The sequence below is a fragment of the Giraffa tippelskirchi genome, chromosome 2 (genome assembly GCF_054371585.1).
Source record: "Giraffa tippelskirchi isolate mGirTip1 chromosome 2, T2T-mGirTip1v1.2.pri, whole genome shotgun sequence".
Lineage (NCBI taxonomy): Eukaryota > Metazoa > Chordata > Mammalia > Artiodactyla > Giraffidae > Giraffa > Giraffa tippelskirchi.
Genome location: NC_137276.1, coordinates 91,882,121 through 91,900,721, shown reverse-complemented (window position 1 = coordinate 91,900,721; position 18,601 = coordinate 91,882,121). Strand labels below are relative to the sequence as shown.

General features: G+C 37.8%; 2 protein-coding genes across 24 annotated transcripts in view; both read right to left on the bottom strand.

Annotated features, from left to right (window-relative positions):
- The window catches only part of XRN1 (5'-3' exoribonuclease 1), a 120,598-nt gene extending 112,949 nt beyond the window's left edge, over nt 1–7,649 (bottom strand). For all 19 annotated transcript variants that reach the window (XR_014076643.1, XR_014076642.1, XM_081569544.1 and 16 more), the window contains exon 1: nt 7,499–7,649. Coding sequence is in view for 16 of the 19 variants with exons in the window: in XM_081569531.1 (XP_081425657.1) it covers nt 7,499–7,573 (75 nt within the window). In the remaining 3 variants the exon portion in view is untranslated. The remainder of the gene's footprint in view (nt 1–7,498) is intronic.
- A 1,210-nt stretch (nt 7,650–8,859) lies between these two features.
- The window catches only part of ATR (ATR checkpoint kinase), a 123,601-nt gene continuing 113,859 nt past the window's right edge, over nt 8,860–18,601 (bottom strand). For 2 of the 5 annotated variants that reach the window (XM_081569518.1, XM_081569520.1), the window contains exons 42-47: nt 16,699–16,849; nt 15,942–16,098; nt 15,673–15,826; nt 14,238–14,389; nt 10,857–10,962; nt 8,860–9,221 (exon numbers count right to left, since the gene is read on the bottom strand). In XM_081569518.1, the coding sequence (XP_081425644.1) occupies nt 9,048–9,221; nt 10,857–10,962; nt 14,238–14,389; nt 15,673–15,826; nt 15,942–16,098; nt 16,699–16,849 (894 nt within the window). In that variant the 3' untranslated portion in view covers nt 8,860–9,047. Of the gene's footprint in view, nt 9,222–10,852; nt 10,963–14,237; nt 14,390–15,672; nt 15,827–15,941; nt 16,099–16,698; nt 16,850–18,601 lie in introns of all 5 variants that reach the window. The other 3 variants (XM_081569519.1, XR_014076640.1, XR_014076641.1) reach the window with 3 other exon arrangements.

The window sequence follows — 18,601 nt, the reverse complement described above, 5'->3', positions numbered from 1 at the left end:
CGTTTTGCTCTGCTATATTTTGCTCTGCTTTGCTATTCAGGCTCATCTGGAATACTTTCTCACTCTGACCTACAATTAGTCATTTCTCCAAGAAACCCTGATTTCTTTTGACAAGTAATGATATTTAAACACCGTAAGTTAGGCACTATGAATGAAACTGCTACTAGATTGGTCATTGTTTCTAAACCTTTTCTGTAAATAGAGACAGAGCTAGGAATTTATGCACGTGTGCGTGTGTTTCATAAGTTTATATTGATGCTTTCAATCAAATTCTAAACTATAAAGCTATCACTTAACATCGTCTCTATTACATCTGTAACTCCTTTCTTACATATCATGAATCTTGGTTACAAAGGATGACAGAACTGAAATACCCTGTAGTTAGGCATTTATCATATCATACATATGAGTTTCAGAAAAACAATATTACTACCAATATGATTAACGGTAATATTCTGCATAAGTTTTTCCCATTCTCCCTTATCCCCATTTATTTTATAGTTGCACTAACTAATCACTGTCAGAGCACACAGCCATTATATACTAAACATTCTCCCTCTTCAATCTTATTTTGTTTTTGTTCTACAGGTAATCATATTCAGTGTTCACTACTGGTCTTTATTTTGATATTTCCCTAGACCTTTTGATTGTCTGAAGCTCATTCTCCAGCAGATTCCCCAAGAAAGTGCTCAAAGGAACAATATTCCAAAACTTCCCCTATATTTGATCGGTTCAGTTCAGTCGCTCAGTCGTGTCCTACTCTTTGTGACTCCATGGACCGCAGCACGCCAGGCCTCCATGTCCATCACCAACTCCTGGAGTTTACTCAAATTCATGTTCATTGAGTTGGTGATGCCATCCATCCATCTCATCCTCTGTCACCCCCTTCTCCTCCCACCATCAATCTTTCCCAGCATTGGAGTCCTTTCCAATGAGTCAGTTCTTTGCATCAGGTGGCCAAGTATTGGAGTTTCAGCTTCAACATCAGTCTTTCCAATGAACCCTCAGGACTGATCTCCTTTAGGATGGACTGGTCGTATCTCCTTGCCATCAAAGGGACTCTCAACAGTCTTTTCCAACACCACAGTTCAAAAGCATCAGTTCTTCAGCGCACAGTTTTCTTTAGAGTCCAACTGTCATATCCATACATGACTACTGGAATAACCATAGCCTTGACTAGACGGACCTTGTAGGCAAAGTAATGTCTCTGCTTTTAAATATGCTGTCTAGGTTGGTCATAGCTTACCTTCCAAGGAGTAAGCATCTTTTAATTTCATGGCTGCAGTCACCATCTGCAGTGATTTTGGAGCCCCCCAAAATAAAGTCTCTCACTGTTTCCCCATCTATTTCCCATGAAGTGATGGGACAAGAAGCCATGATCTTAGTTTTCTCAATGTTGAGCTTTAAGCCGACTTTTTCACTCTCCTCTTTCACTTTCATCAAGAGGCTCTTTAGTTCTTCGCTTTCTGCCATAAGGGCGGTGTCATCTGCATATCTGAGGTTATTGATATTTCTCCTGGCAATCTTGATTCCAGCTGTGCTTCATCCAGCCCAGCGTTTCTCATGATGTACTCTGCATACAAGTTAAATAAGCAGGGTGACAGTATACAGCCTTGACGTACTCCTTTTCCTATTTGGAACCAGTCTGTTGTTCCATGTCCAGTTCTAACTGTTGCTTCCTGACCTGCATACAGGTTTCTCAAGAGGCAGGTCAGGTGGTTTGGTATTCCCATCTCTTTCAGAATTTTCCACAGTTTGTTGTGATCCACACACTTAAAGGCTTTGGCATAGTCAATAAAGCAGAAACAGATATTTTTCTGGAACTCTCTTGGTTTGTCGATGATCCAGTGGATGTTGGCAATTTGATCTCTGGTTCCTCTGCCTTTTCTAAAGCCAGCTTGAACACCTGGAAGTTCACGGTTCACGTATTGCTGAAGCTTGGCTTGGAGAATTTTGAGCATTACTTTACTAGCGTGTGAGATGAGTGCAATTGTGCAGTAGTTTGAACATTCTTTGGCATTGCTTTTCTTTGGGATTGGAATGAAAACTGACCTTTTCCAGTTCTGTGGTCACTGCTGAGTTTTCCAAATTTGCTGGCATATTGAGTGCAGCACTTTCACAGCATCATCTTTCAGGATTTGAAATAGCTCAACTGGAATTCCATCACCTCCACTAGCTTTGTTCGTAGTGATGCTGCCTAAGGCCCACTTGACTTCACATTACAAGATGTCTGGCTCTGGGTGAGTGATCACACTACCGTGGTTGTCTGGGTCATGAAGAACTTTTTTGTACAGTTCTTCTGTGTATTCTTGCCACCTCTTTTTAATATCTTCTGCTTCTGTTAGGTCCCAAACCATTTCTGTCCTTTATTGAGCCCATCTTTGCATGAAATATTCCCTTGGTATCTCTAATTTTCTTGAAGAGATCTCTAGTCTTTCCCATTCTATTGTTTTCTTCTATTTCTTTGCACTGATCATTGAGGAAGGCTTTCTTATCGCTCCTTGCTATTCTTTGAAACTCTGCATTTAGATGGGTATATCTTTCCTTTTCTCATTTGCTTTTCACTTCTCTTCTTTTCACAGCTATTTGTAAGGCCTCCTCAGAGAGCCATTATGCTTTTTTGCATTTCTTTTTCTTGGAGATTGTCTTGATCCCTGTCTCCTGTACAGTGTCACTAACCTCCATCCATAGTATGCAGTGATGGGTGGCAGCCGCACGGCGCTTGAGCGGTGAGTGGTTGAGAGGAGATACTCCACGTCCAAGGTCAGGAGCAGGGGCCGTGAGGAGATACCCCACGTCCAGGGTCAGAGAAACCCCAGTAAGACAGTAGGCGCAGAGTGAGGGTATCAGAGGGCAGACAGACAGAAAACACAATCACAGAAAAATAAGCAATCCCATCACATGGACCACAGCCTTGTCTAACTCAATGAAACTATGAGCTATGCCATGTAGGACCACCCAAGACAGACCGGTCATGGTGGACAGTTCTGACAAAATGTGGTCCACTGGAAAAGGAAATGGCAGACCGCTTCAGTATTCTTGCCTTGAGAACCCCAGGAACAGTATGAAAAGCCAAAAAGATAGGACATTGAAAGATGAACTCCCCAGCTCGGTAGGTGCCCAAAATGCTACTGGAGATCATCGGAGAAATAACTCCAGAAAGAATGAAGAGATGGAGCCAAAGTAAAAACAGCACCCAGTTGTGGAATTGACTGGTGATGGAAGCAAGGTCTGATGCTGTAAAGAGCAATACTGCATAGGAACCTGGAATGTTAGGTCCATGAATAAAGGCAAATTGGAAGTGGTCAAACAGGTGATGGCAAGAGTGAATGTCGACATTTTAGGAATCAGAGAACTAAAATGGACTGGAATGGGTGACTTTAACTCATATGACCATCATATCTATTACTGTGGGCAAGAATCCCTTAGAAGAAATGGAGTAGCCATCATAGTCAACAAAAGAGTTCAAAATGCAGTACTTAGATGCAATCTCAAAAACGATAGAATGATCTCTGTTTGTTTCCAAGGCAAACCATTCAACATCACAGTAATCCAAGTCTATGCCCCAATCAGTAATGCTGAAGAAGCTGAAGTTGAAGGGTTCTATGAAGACTTACAAGACCTTTTACAACTGACTCCCCAAAAAGATATCCTTTTCATTATAGGGGACTGGAATGCAAAAGTAGGAAGTCAAGAAACACCTGGAGTGACAGGCAAATTTGGCCTCGGAGTACAGAATGAAGCAGGGTAAATGCTCATAGAGTTTTGCCAAGAGAACGCATTGGTCATAGCAAACACCCTCTTCCAACAACACAAGACATGACTCTACACATGGACATCACCAGATGGTCAACACCGAAATCAGATTGATTATATTATTTGCAGCCAAAGATGAGAAGCTCTATACAGTCAGCAAAAACAAGAGCGGGAGCTGACTGTGGCTCAGATCATGAACCCCTTATTGCCAAATTGAGACTTAAATTGAAGAAAGTAGGGAAAACCACTAGACGATTCAGGTATGACCTAAATCAAATCCCTTAGATTATACAGTGGAAATGGGAAATAAATTTAAGGGACTAGATCTGATAGAGTTCTTGATGAACTATACTTGATCAGCTTATACTTAAAAGTGAGTATAGTATCCTTATGTTACTCTATAAAGCACTACTGTGAAAAATTGTGATGGGAACCTAATTTCCTTTCCCTTTAAAGTCATATGTTTCTTTTTTCTAGGTGACAAAGCTTTTTTCTCTTTTTCTTTTAAAGTCCATGAATTTTACTAGAACATACTAGAACATGTCTTGATGTTGGCCATCTCTGTCAATATTCTTGGGTACATGGTATATTCTCTCAACATGGTTCCAATTTGTTTTCTAACTTCAGGCAAGTTCTAATTATAGTATTAGTATTTTTTTCTATTATTTTGCTTTGATTTCCTTTTTAAAGAATGCCTATTATTTGTGTTCTTTGACTATTATTTATCATTACTTTCACTCGAATCTTTATTATCTGTTAAAATTTCCTTTTATTTCCACCTTCTATTTTTTTTTCTTATGGGTAATTTGCTTTTGCCTTGTTACTAGGCTTCATTTCTGACACGATTTTGTCATTTACATCTAATTTTCTCTAGGTTCTGTCACCTTATTCCTGAATTTTTGTAATTGATTATATGTTGTTTTTCATGCCTTATATCATTTTCTTAGGGCCTTTTTAGCTCATTCTGAAATAGAAGGTTATAATTTTGATCTATTTTGAGCACATGTCTTTATTGGAAGCTTTTATTGTCTATGTGTGTGTGTGTGCGCCCTAAGTCGCTTCAGTCATGTCTCACTCTTAGCGACCCTATGGACTGTAGCCCTCCAGGGTCCTCTGTCCATAGGATTCTCCAGGTAAGAATACTGGAGTGGGTTGTCATGCACTATTCCCAACCCAGGGATCAAGTCTGGTCTCTAATGTCTCCACTGGCAGACAGGTTCTTCACCACTAGGGCCACCAGGGTTATTGTCTGTACGAATGTTATTTTGTTCCCCTTTCCCCCATAACTTTGCATACTATACACCTTTTACATTTTTCTATTGTTTATTTTTATGTAAATTTAATTTTTCCTGAACTTTTGGAAGAACGATGCATTTAGGAAAACTTTAAAGCTTCCTCTTCTGCTACTTTGGGATAGTATTAAAAATATGGTGGTTTGCTTCATTTGTTTTCTAAGATTTCTTGACTCTGTAATTAAATTCTTCCCCACTTTTATCTTCACTTTCGTCTCTTATTTCTCTTGTCCCTTTCCTGATAAAATTTTATTTCACTCCTGGCAGTTTTTCTTTAGGGTGGGCTGTGCCTTAGAATGGTGCCTTGGCAAGTCAGTTTTGAAGGTTCACAGGAGTTAGTCTGCTCTTGCTGTTTAAAACCCTTCAGTTACAGCTACTGCTACTAATAGGCCTGGAGAGTCTCAGTAAATATCCTGGAGTTCTATTCTCAGGTTCATCAGATGTTGCCCCATTTTTTTCTTCTTCCTCTTGCAGAGATGCAATATCAACAGGATCTAAAGGTTATTGGTAGTCTATCCTCACCTATTTTATCTTCGAATTCTTGGGGATATCCTGTCACACGGTTTTCTTGCAATCGTTTTATGCAATTTAAATTTTTCAATCTAGTATCTGTTTCTGTTTTTAAATAAGTGTTCAGAGAAACCAAAAACTATGCCCTGTCACTACTACCATCATTTTACTAGAACCCACTCCTCCATTCAATCCCTTCCCCCAAGGACTAGCTTTTGAACCACTGTGACTTAGCACTACCATCTTTTAAGTACCGCTTGAGAGAGTAGCTGGTGATTGCTTTTTGAAAGACATCACTTTGATGAACAAAGTTTTAAACCTGTTATTAGTGTTCACGTCATAAAATTGCCTGAAAGCCATTATTTTTGTTCAGTAACAAAATTTCTCAAGATGGAGAAAATCCAAGATCCTTACATCAAACCAAATTCTTTGCCAAAGAGTAGGGAGGTAAAACAATACTGGACAGATTGTGTATTATCAAGTTAGTCTGAATGTCTTAGAAAGTTACTGATACATGGCAGGTACTCAAATGTTTGTTAAGTGAAGGATCCAGGAAAAACCTAAGTTAGTTGTCAACATTTTCATCCTCTTCTCTGAAAGAAATGTTTTCCTGTCTAACTCAAACTACATTTCAGATAAATTAAGACAAACAACCATTCTGCAATTTCTGGTAAGCTTTTCCTCATATACCAAATCTGACAGAAATCCGACAACAAAGAATACCTCCAGGAAGTTTAACCCTACCTTCACACTTATACTATTTTCTAAAAAGAATAAACCATAATTTAAGAGACAGCATGGTGGTGTTCACTGGATTAGTTCCCCTCATATTAAATAATGCTATCATCACAACTAAGTCAATTAGCTGTACAAATTTAAAAATAATTTTTCCCCTGTAAAATATAACATGGACAAGAGATCTACCAAAACCATTAAATAACACAAGCAACAAACACTAGCCCCAAATTCTAGTTTATACTGTTGTCGTTCAGTTGCTAAGTCGTGTCAGAATCTTTGCCCGTCTACTGCAGCACGCCAGGCTTTCCTGTCCTTCACTATCTCCCAGAGTTTGCCGGCTTACGATTTTTTGCCACAGTTCCAGTACATGAACTACATTTTTGAAGCGTGCACATAAACTCTGCCCTGGGGTCTTTATATATCGAATATGACGATTACAAGTATTAGTGCTCTTACAATCTGTTCCTTTCTCCGTTCCCCCGTTTCTCCTCTCCCTCTCTCCCCCTCTCTTTCACACACACACACACACACACACACGCACATACACGCACAATGAAGCCTTCAAATAAGTGCCCTGGTCCCGTCCAAATGTATTTTTATTTCTTTCAGAACAGGGGGTTGGTACGGTTCTTGGCGTAATAGAAAAAGAGTACCGAAAGGCATCATAAATATGAATCATCAGCCACGTCATGAAGTCTAGGCATTGGGGGTGGGGCGGGATACAGCTCTAGATAAGGGAAAGTAAACAGGGGTATTCAACGGCTGGGGCCATTAGTAATGTTCGTAGGTGGGTCGGCCGGCTCTGGCTGGGGACCCGGGGGAGGCCCTAGGAGGACATCCACTCCGCTTTGAAACCTCCAGAAAGAAAAAGGAAACCTGCAACTCCCTGGGAAGGAAGGGGAAGCACTCCCGAGAGCCTTGCTCCCCCGGACTTGATGTCGGAGTCACGCAGGCCCTGCCCCGGCAAGAGCTGTCAGAACCGCCGCATCCTCGCGGCTCTGCCCACAGGAGGGCGACCTGCGCGTTCGCTCCCACTCAGATCACCAGGGTGTCCTCAAACGTCCTGCTCCCCCTCCTTCGCCGCTCAGCCAGCTGAGGACGAGCAGCAGGAGGCGGCTGGGAGCCCAGGTCCCAAGGTGGAGAGAGGGCCGCCGAGCTCCGGGTCCTCCGCCTTCTCAGCCGCTGCCCCCGTGCTCACCCACCTGATGCTCCTTCACCACTTCGCTGAGGCAGGGATATCGCTCCGAGATCCATCGGTAAAACTTGGGGACTCCCATTTCGGCCGTCAATATTAACTCCAGTCAGGGCCAAACCGAAACCAAACGCCCCGCCGGGGCCTACGCAGCCGCCTCCGGCCGTCGCTCCGCAGATGACAACACACCGCCCGCCCGACCATAGAGCGCGGCTGCCGGGCCTAGAGCGGCCGGCTCCGAGGCCGCATCCTCGGGGCGGGGCTCTAGTCCCGGCCGAAAGGCCCGCCGCGGAGCTTCCTGGTGGGTTACACGGAAGAAACGCAAAGCGCGTTTGAATGCGCGTGTGAAATTCAGTTCTGAAAATGTCAGCTGATGGAGCTGTGCGCCATCAGTGGATTTGGAAGTGGTGTGAAAACCCCATGAGACGACTGTAAGAATCCTGGCTCTTTCCGTCTCCTGGGACTACAAATCTCAGTGGTTTTCAACACGAATTTGTAAAGGTCCGATGATTTATTTGGTTTACTTTGTGAGCGGAAATTTTTCGAGGTTACGACAGTTTCTTTTCAAAACTTTCTTTTTCCAAATTACTTGCTTAAAATAATTTCCTAATACCCCTCCATCCAGCTTATTCTACAACTCTTTACATTATACTTTCCTTGAATAGGAAAGTATATGTTTAGTTTTCACGTTTATACTACTTGGGTTACTGTACTTTCTCCCATCACACTTAAATTGTTCAAAAGGCAGAATTCTGTAAGGTGAACTTAAGTGAAATTACCTGTTATAAAAAGTTTTCCATTTATTTGTATATAATCTCATTGCTTTGTAATTATTATGAATTATTTTAAACCTTCTGTAACAAAACATATCCCCAAATTTATTATTAAAATTGCTTAGATTTTAAACCCTCATGAAATGTTAAGTACTGCTTTTTCCCCCAACTATAGGATTCTGCATTCTGGTGCACTTTTAGTATGGTAGCATCTTTAAAATTACAGAATGTTTATATAGTTTTCATATTCATGCTAATTGGCTAACTTTTCTCTATCATATTTTCAACCATACCCAAAAAAAAGGGGGCAGTTTTACTAAGTGAACTTAATAATGTGCTATTTATGTTTACATCTCTCTTACTAGACAATTCTCAGATGGCAGGGCAAGTATTGATAGCTCTGTGCACAAATATAGCACAGTGTTAACATAAAGAGTATTTATTCAATATAAGTTTTTGTTCAAATGAATCCTTATGCTAGCACTTATAATCAGTGAAAATTGTGAAGTGAAATTAGGCTGGCTTGTTTCTTGCAAATATCTCTTTAGAGCATAAAAACATACAGTATTCCATTTCTCCAGTTATACTACACAGTATATATTAAGAAAACAGTTTATTTCATAACAACATATATTATTTTAAATATTAACAATCAGGGAGAAATACCAGTTACTCTGAGAATATAAACATATGTTGTACTTTGGAATTGAATAGATACAACCACAGATTAATGCACCAAATGCCTTAACTTTATATTATTAACATATTCTTTAAAGTAATTCCATTTTACATATATGGGGTCCAACCAAGGTACATCTGGCATAGCAAGTTTTCATCAGTAGCTTCTTGTATAAGGTAATGCACGTGTCCTTCGATAGATAATGGCAGCCCTGTCACTCTATTTCGGGTCTTGATTACACCTTGCAGTCGCTGCTCGATGTCAAGAACATGAGTCTTGGCCTAAAAAGAAATGGAAGATCATAAGAACTAAGGACCCAGTGACATGTGGATGTATGTTTATAAACTGGAATTACTGACTTTCTGTTATTTAACAAATATTAATGCCATTTTACTGACTCGTACCCCTTTTGTAAGAGCAAATACAGACAAAAGAGAGAAGAAACAAATATGATAACTTGAGATACTGATCTTAAACCTTGCAATGTTGACCTAACATCAACTGCGTGGATGTTTTTTCAGGACTAAGTGACATATCAAGAATCTCTTCCACATTAGAAGTCTAGAAAAATAATTAATATAAAAAATCTACCGTAAAAAGTGTTTAGGACATAAACATTTGAATATTAATATTCTAGGAATAGCAATAATACTCTGATGCTTAATATTTTCCATTAGTATATGCAAATGGGAGTTCTACATGAGCACCTGGAATCCTACACATTTCTCTCAATCAAGACAGCATGCTGCTGCTAAGTCACTTCAGTCGTGTCCGACTCTGTGCAACCCCATAGACGGCAGCCCACCAGGCTCCCCCATCCCTGGGATTCTCCAGGCAAGAACACTGGAGTGGGTTGCCATTTCCTTCTCCAATGTAGGAAAGAGAAAAGTGAAAGGGAAGTCGCTCAGTTGTGTCCGACTCCTAGCGACCCCACGGACTGTAGCCTAGCAGGCTCCTCCGTCCATGGGATTCTCCAGGCAAGAGTACTGGAGTGGGCTGCCATTGCCTTCTCCACAAGACAGCATATCAGAATGCAAAAGTGAGAATGATGTTATTAGAATAACAATCCTCAACCTATTCTAACTTATTTATAACAACTATCTGGAAAATTTGAGTCTTCAACCAATATAGTCAGCTCACTGCAGCCAATGATTCAACCAACAGTGGATTGAAAAAATTCAGGGGAAAAAAATTCCAGAAAGTTCCAAAACAGAAAACTTGAATTTGCCACATACCAGTGAAATGGCAACCCACTCTAGTATTCTTGCCTGGAGAATCCCAGGGATGGGGAGCCTGGTGGGCTGCCATCTATGGGGTCGCACAGAGTTGGACACGACTGAAGCGACTTAGCAGCAGCAGCAGCAACTATTTACATAGCATTTACACTATATTTACAACTATTTACATGGTATTTACTTTGTACTAGGTACTATAAGTAATCTAGAGATGATTTAAAGTATATGGGATGATATACACAGGCTATATACAATGCCATGTCATTTTATATAAGGGATTTGAGCAATCCAAGATTTTGGTATCCACTCCAAGGGGGTCCTTGAACCTATATCCCCAATGGAAACCAAGGGAAAAGGAACTACTATGTTAGTAAAGTGACTTCTACATATTGAAGCTGAGACCTGCTGCTCTATAAAATCAGGCAATTTGTGTACATGTTTTTCCCACTCTTTATCATAATTGTGAATTGTTATGATTAAACAGGCATATCTTGAACTCTATTACATGAAGGATAATAGTGTTAACATTACTAATGACAAGAAAACTTACGGCATTGTCATACTACATGGAGAACTAGATTTCAGAGTATTCAGTGGTCAGTCACTGACAGTATTTAGAATCAGTTTCCATTTGTAGAGAGATATAATAACAGTTCATATCAAGCTATACCTTCTACTAACCTTTTCATTGACAACTTCCCCTGTTTCATTCAGTGCTGCTTTGGAATGCCCTTTCACTGGTTTACTCCATTCCACAAGAGGATCATGTAGAAAAGTCTTTAAGACACTAAAATGGAAACAAATATTATGAAAGTACAGTTTTATTTTTATAAAAAGAATTCTCATTAAAGTCAACACTTAGGTGAAGGGTAACTGAAGGATGAGAAGCTAATCGTAATACTTTACTAAACACATTACTACTATTTCAGAAAATGCTATACTTCCTCTTTCAGAGAATTTGCTTTTGCCTACACCTAACCAATGTATTCTACCATATTGCCTGGTAGACAGCTCTTAAATTAAAAAAGTGGGTAAGTAAGCTTTAAATGTTCTTCTAAAAAACTACTTCCCACAACTAACATCATATTTAATGGTGAAAGACTGGCTTCTTTACCCCTAAGGTTAGGAACAAGACAAGGATGTAGATGTCTCAGCACAGCTATTTGATGTTGATCTAGCTAAAGCAATTAGGTAAGAAAAAGAAAAGGCACTGAGATTAGATTGGAAAGAAGAAGTAAAATTCTATCTATAGATGACCTGCTGTTGTAGAGAAAAATCTTAAGGCATCTATAAAAATAACTGTTACAACAAATAAATGGGTTCTATAAGATTGCAGGATACAAGATCAATATATAAATTTAGTTATGTTTCTATACACTAGCAATGAACAAACATGAAATTAAAAAAAAGATTCCTTTCAGAATAGCATTAAAAGGAATAAAATAGGAACACATTTTTTAAAAGTTAACTACAAGATTTGCAAGCTAAAAATTATAAAACGTTGAAAGAAATTGAAGAAGACTTAAATAAATAGAAAGACTTATCAACTTCATGGATCAGAAGACTTAATATTGTTAAGATGGCACTGCTCCCTAAATTGATTTACAGATTCAATGTCATTCCTATCAAAATTTAGGCTGGCCATTGCTACAAATGACAATATGATCTTACAATGTATATGGAAATGCAAGATATTTGTAACAGTTAAATAATCTCGAAAAATAAAAAAAGTTGGAGGATTCACACTTCCTGATTTCAAAACTTACTACATATCTACAGTAATCAGGACAGTGTGCTGTTGGCATAAGGTCAGACATATAGATCAACGGAATAAAATTGAGAATCTAGAAATAAGCCCTTACATGTATGGTCAGTTGGTTTTCAACAGAAGTGTCAAGACAATTAAATAAGAGAAAAATAATCTTTTCAAAAATGGTGCTGAAACAACTGGATATACATATTTAAAAGAATAAAGAGCCCTACTTCACTCTAGATGCACAAAATAACTAAAAATGATCAAAGATTTAAATAAGAGTTAAAACTGTAAAACACTAAAACATACATGTGACTGTTCATGACTTTGAATTATACAGTAGTTTCTTAGATATGACACCAAAAAGTACAAATAACAACAATAAATGTAAATAAATTAGTCATCAAAGGTAAAAACTGTTTTGCTTCAAAGGGCATCATCAAAAATGAATCAGCAATTCATCTATCTCAGAAAATACTAGAAAATCATATATTCATGAAGATCTGTATCCAGAGTATTTAAAGAACTCTCACAACTCAAAGAAAGTCAAATAATGCAATTTTTAAAATGGGCAAAGGATTTAAATAGACATTTGTCCAAAGAATATATGCAGGTGACCAATAAATACATGAAAAGATGCTCAACATAACTGATCATTAGGGAAATGCAATCTGAAACAATGACATACAATTTCATACCCACCAACATTGTTGTTTAGTCGCTAAATCGTGTCTGACTCTTTTGTGATCCCATGACCTGTAACCCACCAGGCTCCTCTGTCCATGGGATTTTCCAGGCAAGAATACTGGAGTAGGTTGCCATTTCCTTCTCCAGGGGATCTTCCTGACCCAGGGATCAAACCTGCGTCTCCTGCATTGGCAGTGGATTCTTTACCACTGAGCTGCGTGGGAAGCCCCAAATAAAATAGACAACAAGTTCTGGTAAGGATGTGGAGAAATTGGAACCCTCAGACACTGCTAGTGGGACTATAATGTATTACATCTGCTTTTCAAAACAGTTTGAAAGCTCCTCAAAATGTTAAGCTTAGAGTTAACTTATGATCCAGGATTCTACTCCTAGATATAACCAAAAGAAAACATGTATCAGCATGAAACCTGTACTCAGTGTTCACAGCCACACTATACACAATAGCCAAAACAATCCAAATGTCCATTAACTGATGAACTGATAAACAAAATGTGGTATATCCATATAATAGAATATTATTTGGCAATAAAAAAGAATGAAATACTGATACATGCTATAGCACAGATAAAAACTTAACATTATGCTAGTGAAAGATGACACACACGAAAGGTCACATTTTGTGTAATTCCATTTATATATGAAATATTCAGAGTAGGCAAATCTATAGAGACAGAAGCAGTGACAGATTTTTGGGTTCCCAAATCACTTCAGACAGTGACTGCAGCCATGAAATGAAAAGACGCTCCTTGGAAGGAAAGCTATGACAAACCTAGACAGTGTATTAAAAAAGCAGAGACATCACTCTGCCCACAAAGGTCCTTATAGTCAAAGCTTTGGTTTTTTCCAACAGTTATGTATGAATGTGAGAGTTGGACCATAAAGAAGTCTGAGCGCTGATGAATTGATGCTTTCGAACTGTGGTGCTGGAGAAGACTCTCAAGAGTCTCTGGGACTGCAAGGAGATCAAACCAGTCTATCCTAAAGGAAATCAACCCTGAATATTCATTGGAAGGACTGATGCTGAAACTGAAGCTCCAATACTTTGGCCTGATGCGAGGAGCTGACTCACTGGAAAAGACCCTGATGCCGGGAAAGACTGAGGGCAAGAGGAGAAGGGGGCGGCAGAGGATGAGATGCGTAGAGAGCATCACAGATTCAATGGACATGAATCTGAGCGAACTCCAGGAGTTAGTGGAGGACAGGGGAGCCTGGTGTGCCATGGGGTTGCAAAGAGTGGCACACGACTTAGCAACTGAACAACAATGACAAATAGAGACAGAAAGAGATCAGTGGTCACCAGGAGATGGTGGGGGAGTAGAATTGGGGAGTGACTGATAATTTCTTTTGGAAGTGGTGAAAATATTTTATAATTAGATAGCAGTGATGGTCATACGACCTTGTGAATATACTAAAACCACTGTAGTATATGTATTAAGACTGAATTTTTTGTTATGTAAAATATATCTTAATGAAAGGTATTATTAAAAAAAAAAAAAACTTCAACCAGTACAAAGTAGCTTCTGTATAAAGAAAACATACTTAAGTACCAATAATCACATCCAAAGTTACTATTAAATTGTTTACAGAATATAAAGGATTACCTCATTAAAGGTTCTCTCTGATCTCGCATTAGTCTCATTGTAACTTCACAAGCTCTTCGAAAAAGACCTTCCGTTCCCATCGGACCCATTCCATTAACCATATTATGAGTCAGGCGAAATGGAACAATTTCTGGGACCTCAAAGGTTTCTCCCTTAAAACAAGGCATTTCATTAAAAAGTAAAAATGCTGTAACTTTAAAATATGCAAAAAATTTGGAGCTTCATATTTAGACTCTTAGCAAAGAGCAAACATACTCTCAATATTTATATTTGCAACTTACATTAGTGGCCTATATCATGAGTCATATGACTCTACTTCTGCTTTTAAGGAATTGAAACACAACTCCTTGGATAAGATCTAGAGGATGGGTAGATTCATCTTTCACTGAATTACTAAAGTGAATAGCATGTTGAGAAATATTTATGATTTATTATTTAGCCTATATTATCGGGGCTTCCCTGGTGGCTCAGACAGTAAAGAATCTGTCTGCAATGCAGGAGACCTGGGTTCAATCCCTGGGTTGGGAAGATCCCCTGAAGAAGGGAATGGCAACCCATTCCAGTATTCCTGCCTGAAGAATTCCATGGGCAGAGGAGCCTGGTGGGCTACAGTCTATGGAGCTGCAGAGTCAGACATGACTGAGCAACCCACACACACAACATCCCAGAGACAGGAAATGTATGTAACGTGTATTATGATGAAGTCCAGTTCATTTATTTTCTGCCATTCTCTAACCTGCCTTTCCTAGAATGTTTTCATCCCTCTGGTCAGTTTCCCTAAGTTCCTCTCTTATATGAATCCCCTGTACCAGTGGTTTATCTCTGATTTGTTTTCTGTTGGGTCTGTGACTTTTCGTGGTTTCCAAACAGCAGACGGCAACCCATACAGAATCAGGATGAAGAAAAAAGCAGGTTTAATTACCAGTTTGCCTTTCAGGATCATAACATTGGAAAATTGGAGGGTGGCCTTAAGGAGAGTCCAACTACCTTCATTTATTATGAAACCCCAGTCTGGACCTACAGAATCTGAATTTTCTGGGATGTTTCCTAGGTATCTGCATTACAAAAAATTTCTTAGATGATTCTGATGTGCTGCCAGGTTTGGAAACAATCACATCAAATTACTGTCTCTTTAAAACTGAGTCTTAGTAAAACAAACTGTTCATTTAAGAGAACTATGAGTCAGAACTTGGATCTACACTTTTGGACTTAAAAGTTCAGTGCTTTAGTTTTACTGTATCACTCTTTTGAGTTCTCTCCAACCTAAGTTGCTTTACTGAGGGATATGGGATCCACTGACTAAAACCAGTTAACCAACTCGCAATGTCACTTAACTGAGACTGTAACTGCTACAAACTGTCTAGGAAGAACAGCTGTTAAGGAAAGGATATTAGGAGAAAACATACAATTAACTATGGTAAGTCATATCACATACCTTATTGAAGAGACAGTTGAAATCCACATGCACACATTCACCAGTCAAAGAATCAAAGAGAATGTTTTCACCATGGCGGTCTCCAAGGCCCAGGATATAACCGACCATTGACATAACTGCGGTGGAACGACAGTATGCTGATCTGCTACTGTACCTAAAGGAAATATAATGCCTATCAAATATCCTTGTATCATATGAGGCAACATACATATAAATATATTGTTTTAAAAAGCTAACCATAACACTGTATTATATTCTTGGTAACTAACCATGATGTAGGATCAGGGAATGTTCTCAGAAACCACTCATGAAAAACAGGAGGATGCCTGGGCAGGAGAAATTCTTGGAATACTTTGAGTTTTTCAGACAAAGCTGCCGATTTTGGTAGCATACACTGCCGAAGTTCCTTCCCTGTCATATAAACTCCTGCAAGGTAAAGTGATTTCCATTAATCACACAAGCCAAATGGAAAACGGGGCAATTTTCTTTTGGTGAAAGTAGGACAGGAAAATATCTACTTTTAATCAAATTGTATTCAAATTTATTCAAATAATTTTATTCTATGGGTTATAATCTAATACTGTCACTGTTTATTTTGGTGCTTAAATTATTCGAGGTTTGGCCAGTGGGCGAGTCTAATATTAGTCTAACACTTTTGGTTTCATTCTAGCTTTATCTTTCCTTTTCTTCCTCTAATAATGTAAAACTAGCTCTCATTAACCATAGTGTATTTACTTACTTACTAAAGTCTAGTTTACACATAAAGTAGTTTAAGAATTGCTAACTAATAACTCCTAAAAAAACACATTTTCATATACATGTTTGTAAGCTATCTCAAATCCTTTTGGAATAAATAAAAAGAATTAAAACACAAGGAAGGAAGGAAGGAAGAAATGTCTTAAGTACTTCTGTATATAGTACCTAGAAATTTTACTATGGCTTATACCCCCAAAATGTACAGTGATATATGTTAATAATCATTATACCTATATTGTATGTTTATACCATAAGAATTAATTTTAGTACCCTTTTCTTTATATAGTTTGGTCAGAATAGGTCTCAAACCAGCAGTGTTGTTGACCCATTCAATGATCCCACATTCATCGTTCAGTGGAATAACTGCATATGTTCGAATATGAAGTTCTCTTCTACGAGATTCTGCATCTTTTCTTAAGCACTATTAAAAAAAAACAACACACACACTTAAAAGTTAAAACTTTCTAAATGTTATGTCAAATCTATCTAAAGATTTTTCTTTTCATAACAAAAGAATGTCCATAAAAGCTTACAATGTAGTATAGATGAATAATTCTTCAGAATGGTAGAGCAGGAAACTATTGGGACAGTATCCATAATTTATTTCCAAATAATTAAAAATGCCTTGGGTAAGTACTTCTTTAAATTATTCACTATTAATGTGACAACAATACAGTCTTCAAAAATATTATAATTATGACAAATAATGACAAAATCTTTAAAAATTGCTTCCAAGACATTCCTGAAACATTAAGTCCTTAGTCACAGAGAAGCTGTTTAATTTTATCTAAAAGATGAATGATCAAAAATAATATGAATTTTATGATATCCCCATATAGCTTCATTTGAAAAATCATCTAGCAGAGGAAAGCTTTTCATGTCTCATCTGCTTAATCCTAAAATATACTAGGTAAGGATAAACAGTATGTTATTTAATTATGGAACTGTATGAAATAAACTATGCACAGATCTATAATTGTAACCTGTCAAATTAAAAAACACAAGCAACTGATCAAAAATACATTTTAAGTGTTAGAATAAATAGGCTACATAAATGTCAGCAAAATAGTATGGCATGAGAATCACATAGGAAGATCAGTAATATGGCCTCCTAGATCAACATAATGAGACTAGTTTTTCACCATCAGACTATTTGACCATGTTAATGTGGGGGAATGGTAATGAAACAACTTAATTGGTAATAAAGCTGATTAAGATAAATTTATAAATGAAATCCAGGCCACTTGATACTCCCAACTAGAAAAACACTCAAGGAGCTTTGGAACAAACATAGTGATGGTTTAATATCAGTAAATTAAGTTACCAAGTTACCAAACAACATTTTAAATAAAGAATATTCCTTCCTTTCATAATACCTTTGAAATGGGTTTTTAATACGAAATTAGTTTTTAAACTACCTTTGGTTAAACTGAGCACAAATCATAATTCTCCTTAAAAAAAAAAAAACAAAACTCATCTGCTGCTATATGTTTTCTATGTTAAAGGTCCATAACTTTTCCTGCTAATAAAAGAGGTACCAGTAAAATGTAGGAAGGGGATAGAGAGGAAGAACAAAGAGCATATTAAAAAAGAGTAAGGTTTTCACAGTATGGTTTAATTTTTTACCAATATAAAAATAGATGCTTATAAAAAACCTGGCTAGAGAGTAATTCAAAACACCTAAAGACCATACATTTATAATAACCTTTAAATGAGATTTTTCATACCATCTCTGAGACAGAAATCAAGCACTTACCAATGGCACTGAAAGAAAAAAAAAACCCACTAATGATCATCTTTAAAAAGAGTCTTGGTAAAAACAGAACTAATATTTTTTTCTAGCACTGAAACATAAAACACTAATCTGATAGAAAAAGTACATTATAGATAATTTAAACATTATATAAAAAATATTTTCCTTTGTTAATATGTCTTACTTTTTTTTCTTAATATAAGAAAAGTATCTTACTTTTAAAAAACTAAATGAAACCAGCAATTCCACTTCAGGACACATGTCCAAAAGACTGATAGCAGGGACTCGAATAGATATCTGAATACCTATGTTCATGGCAGCATTATTCACCACAACAGTCAAAAGGTAGAAGCAACCCATGTGTCTACTGATGGGTGAATGGATAAATAAAATGTGGTATATGCATTCAATTGTATATTA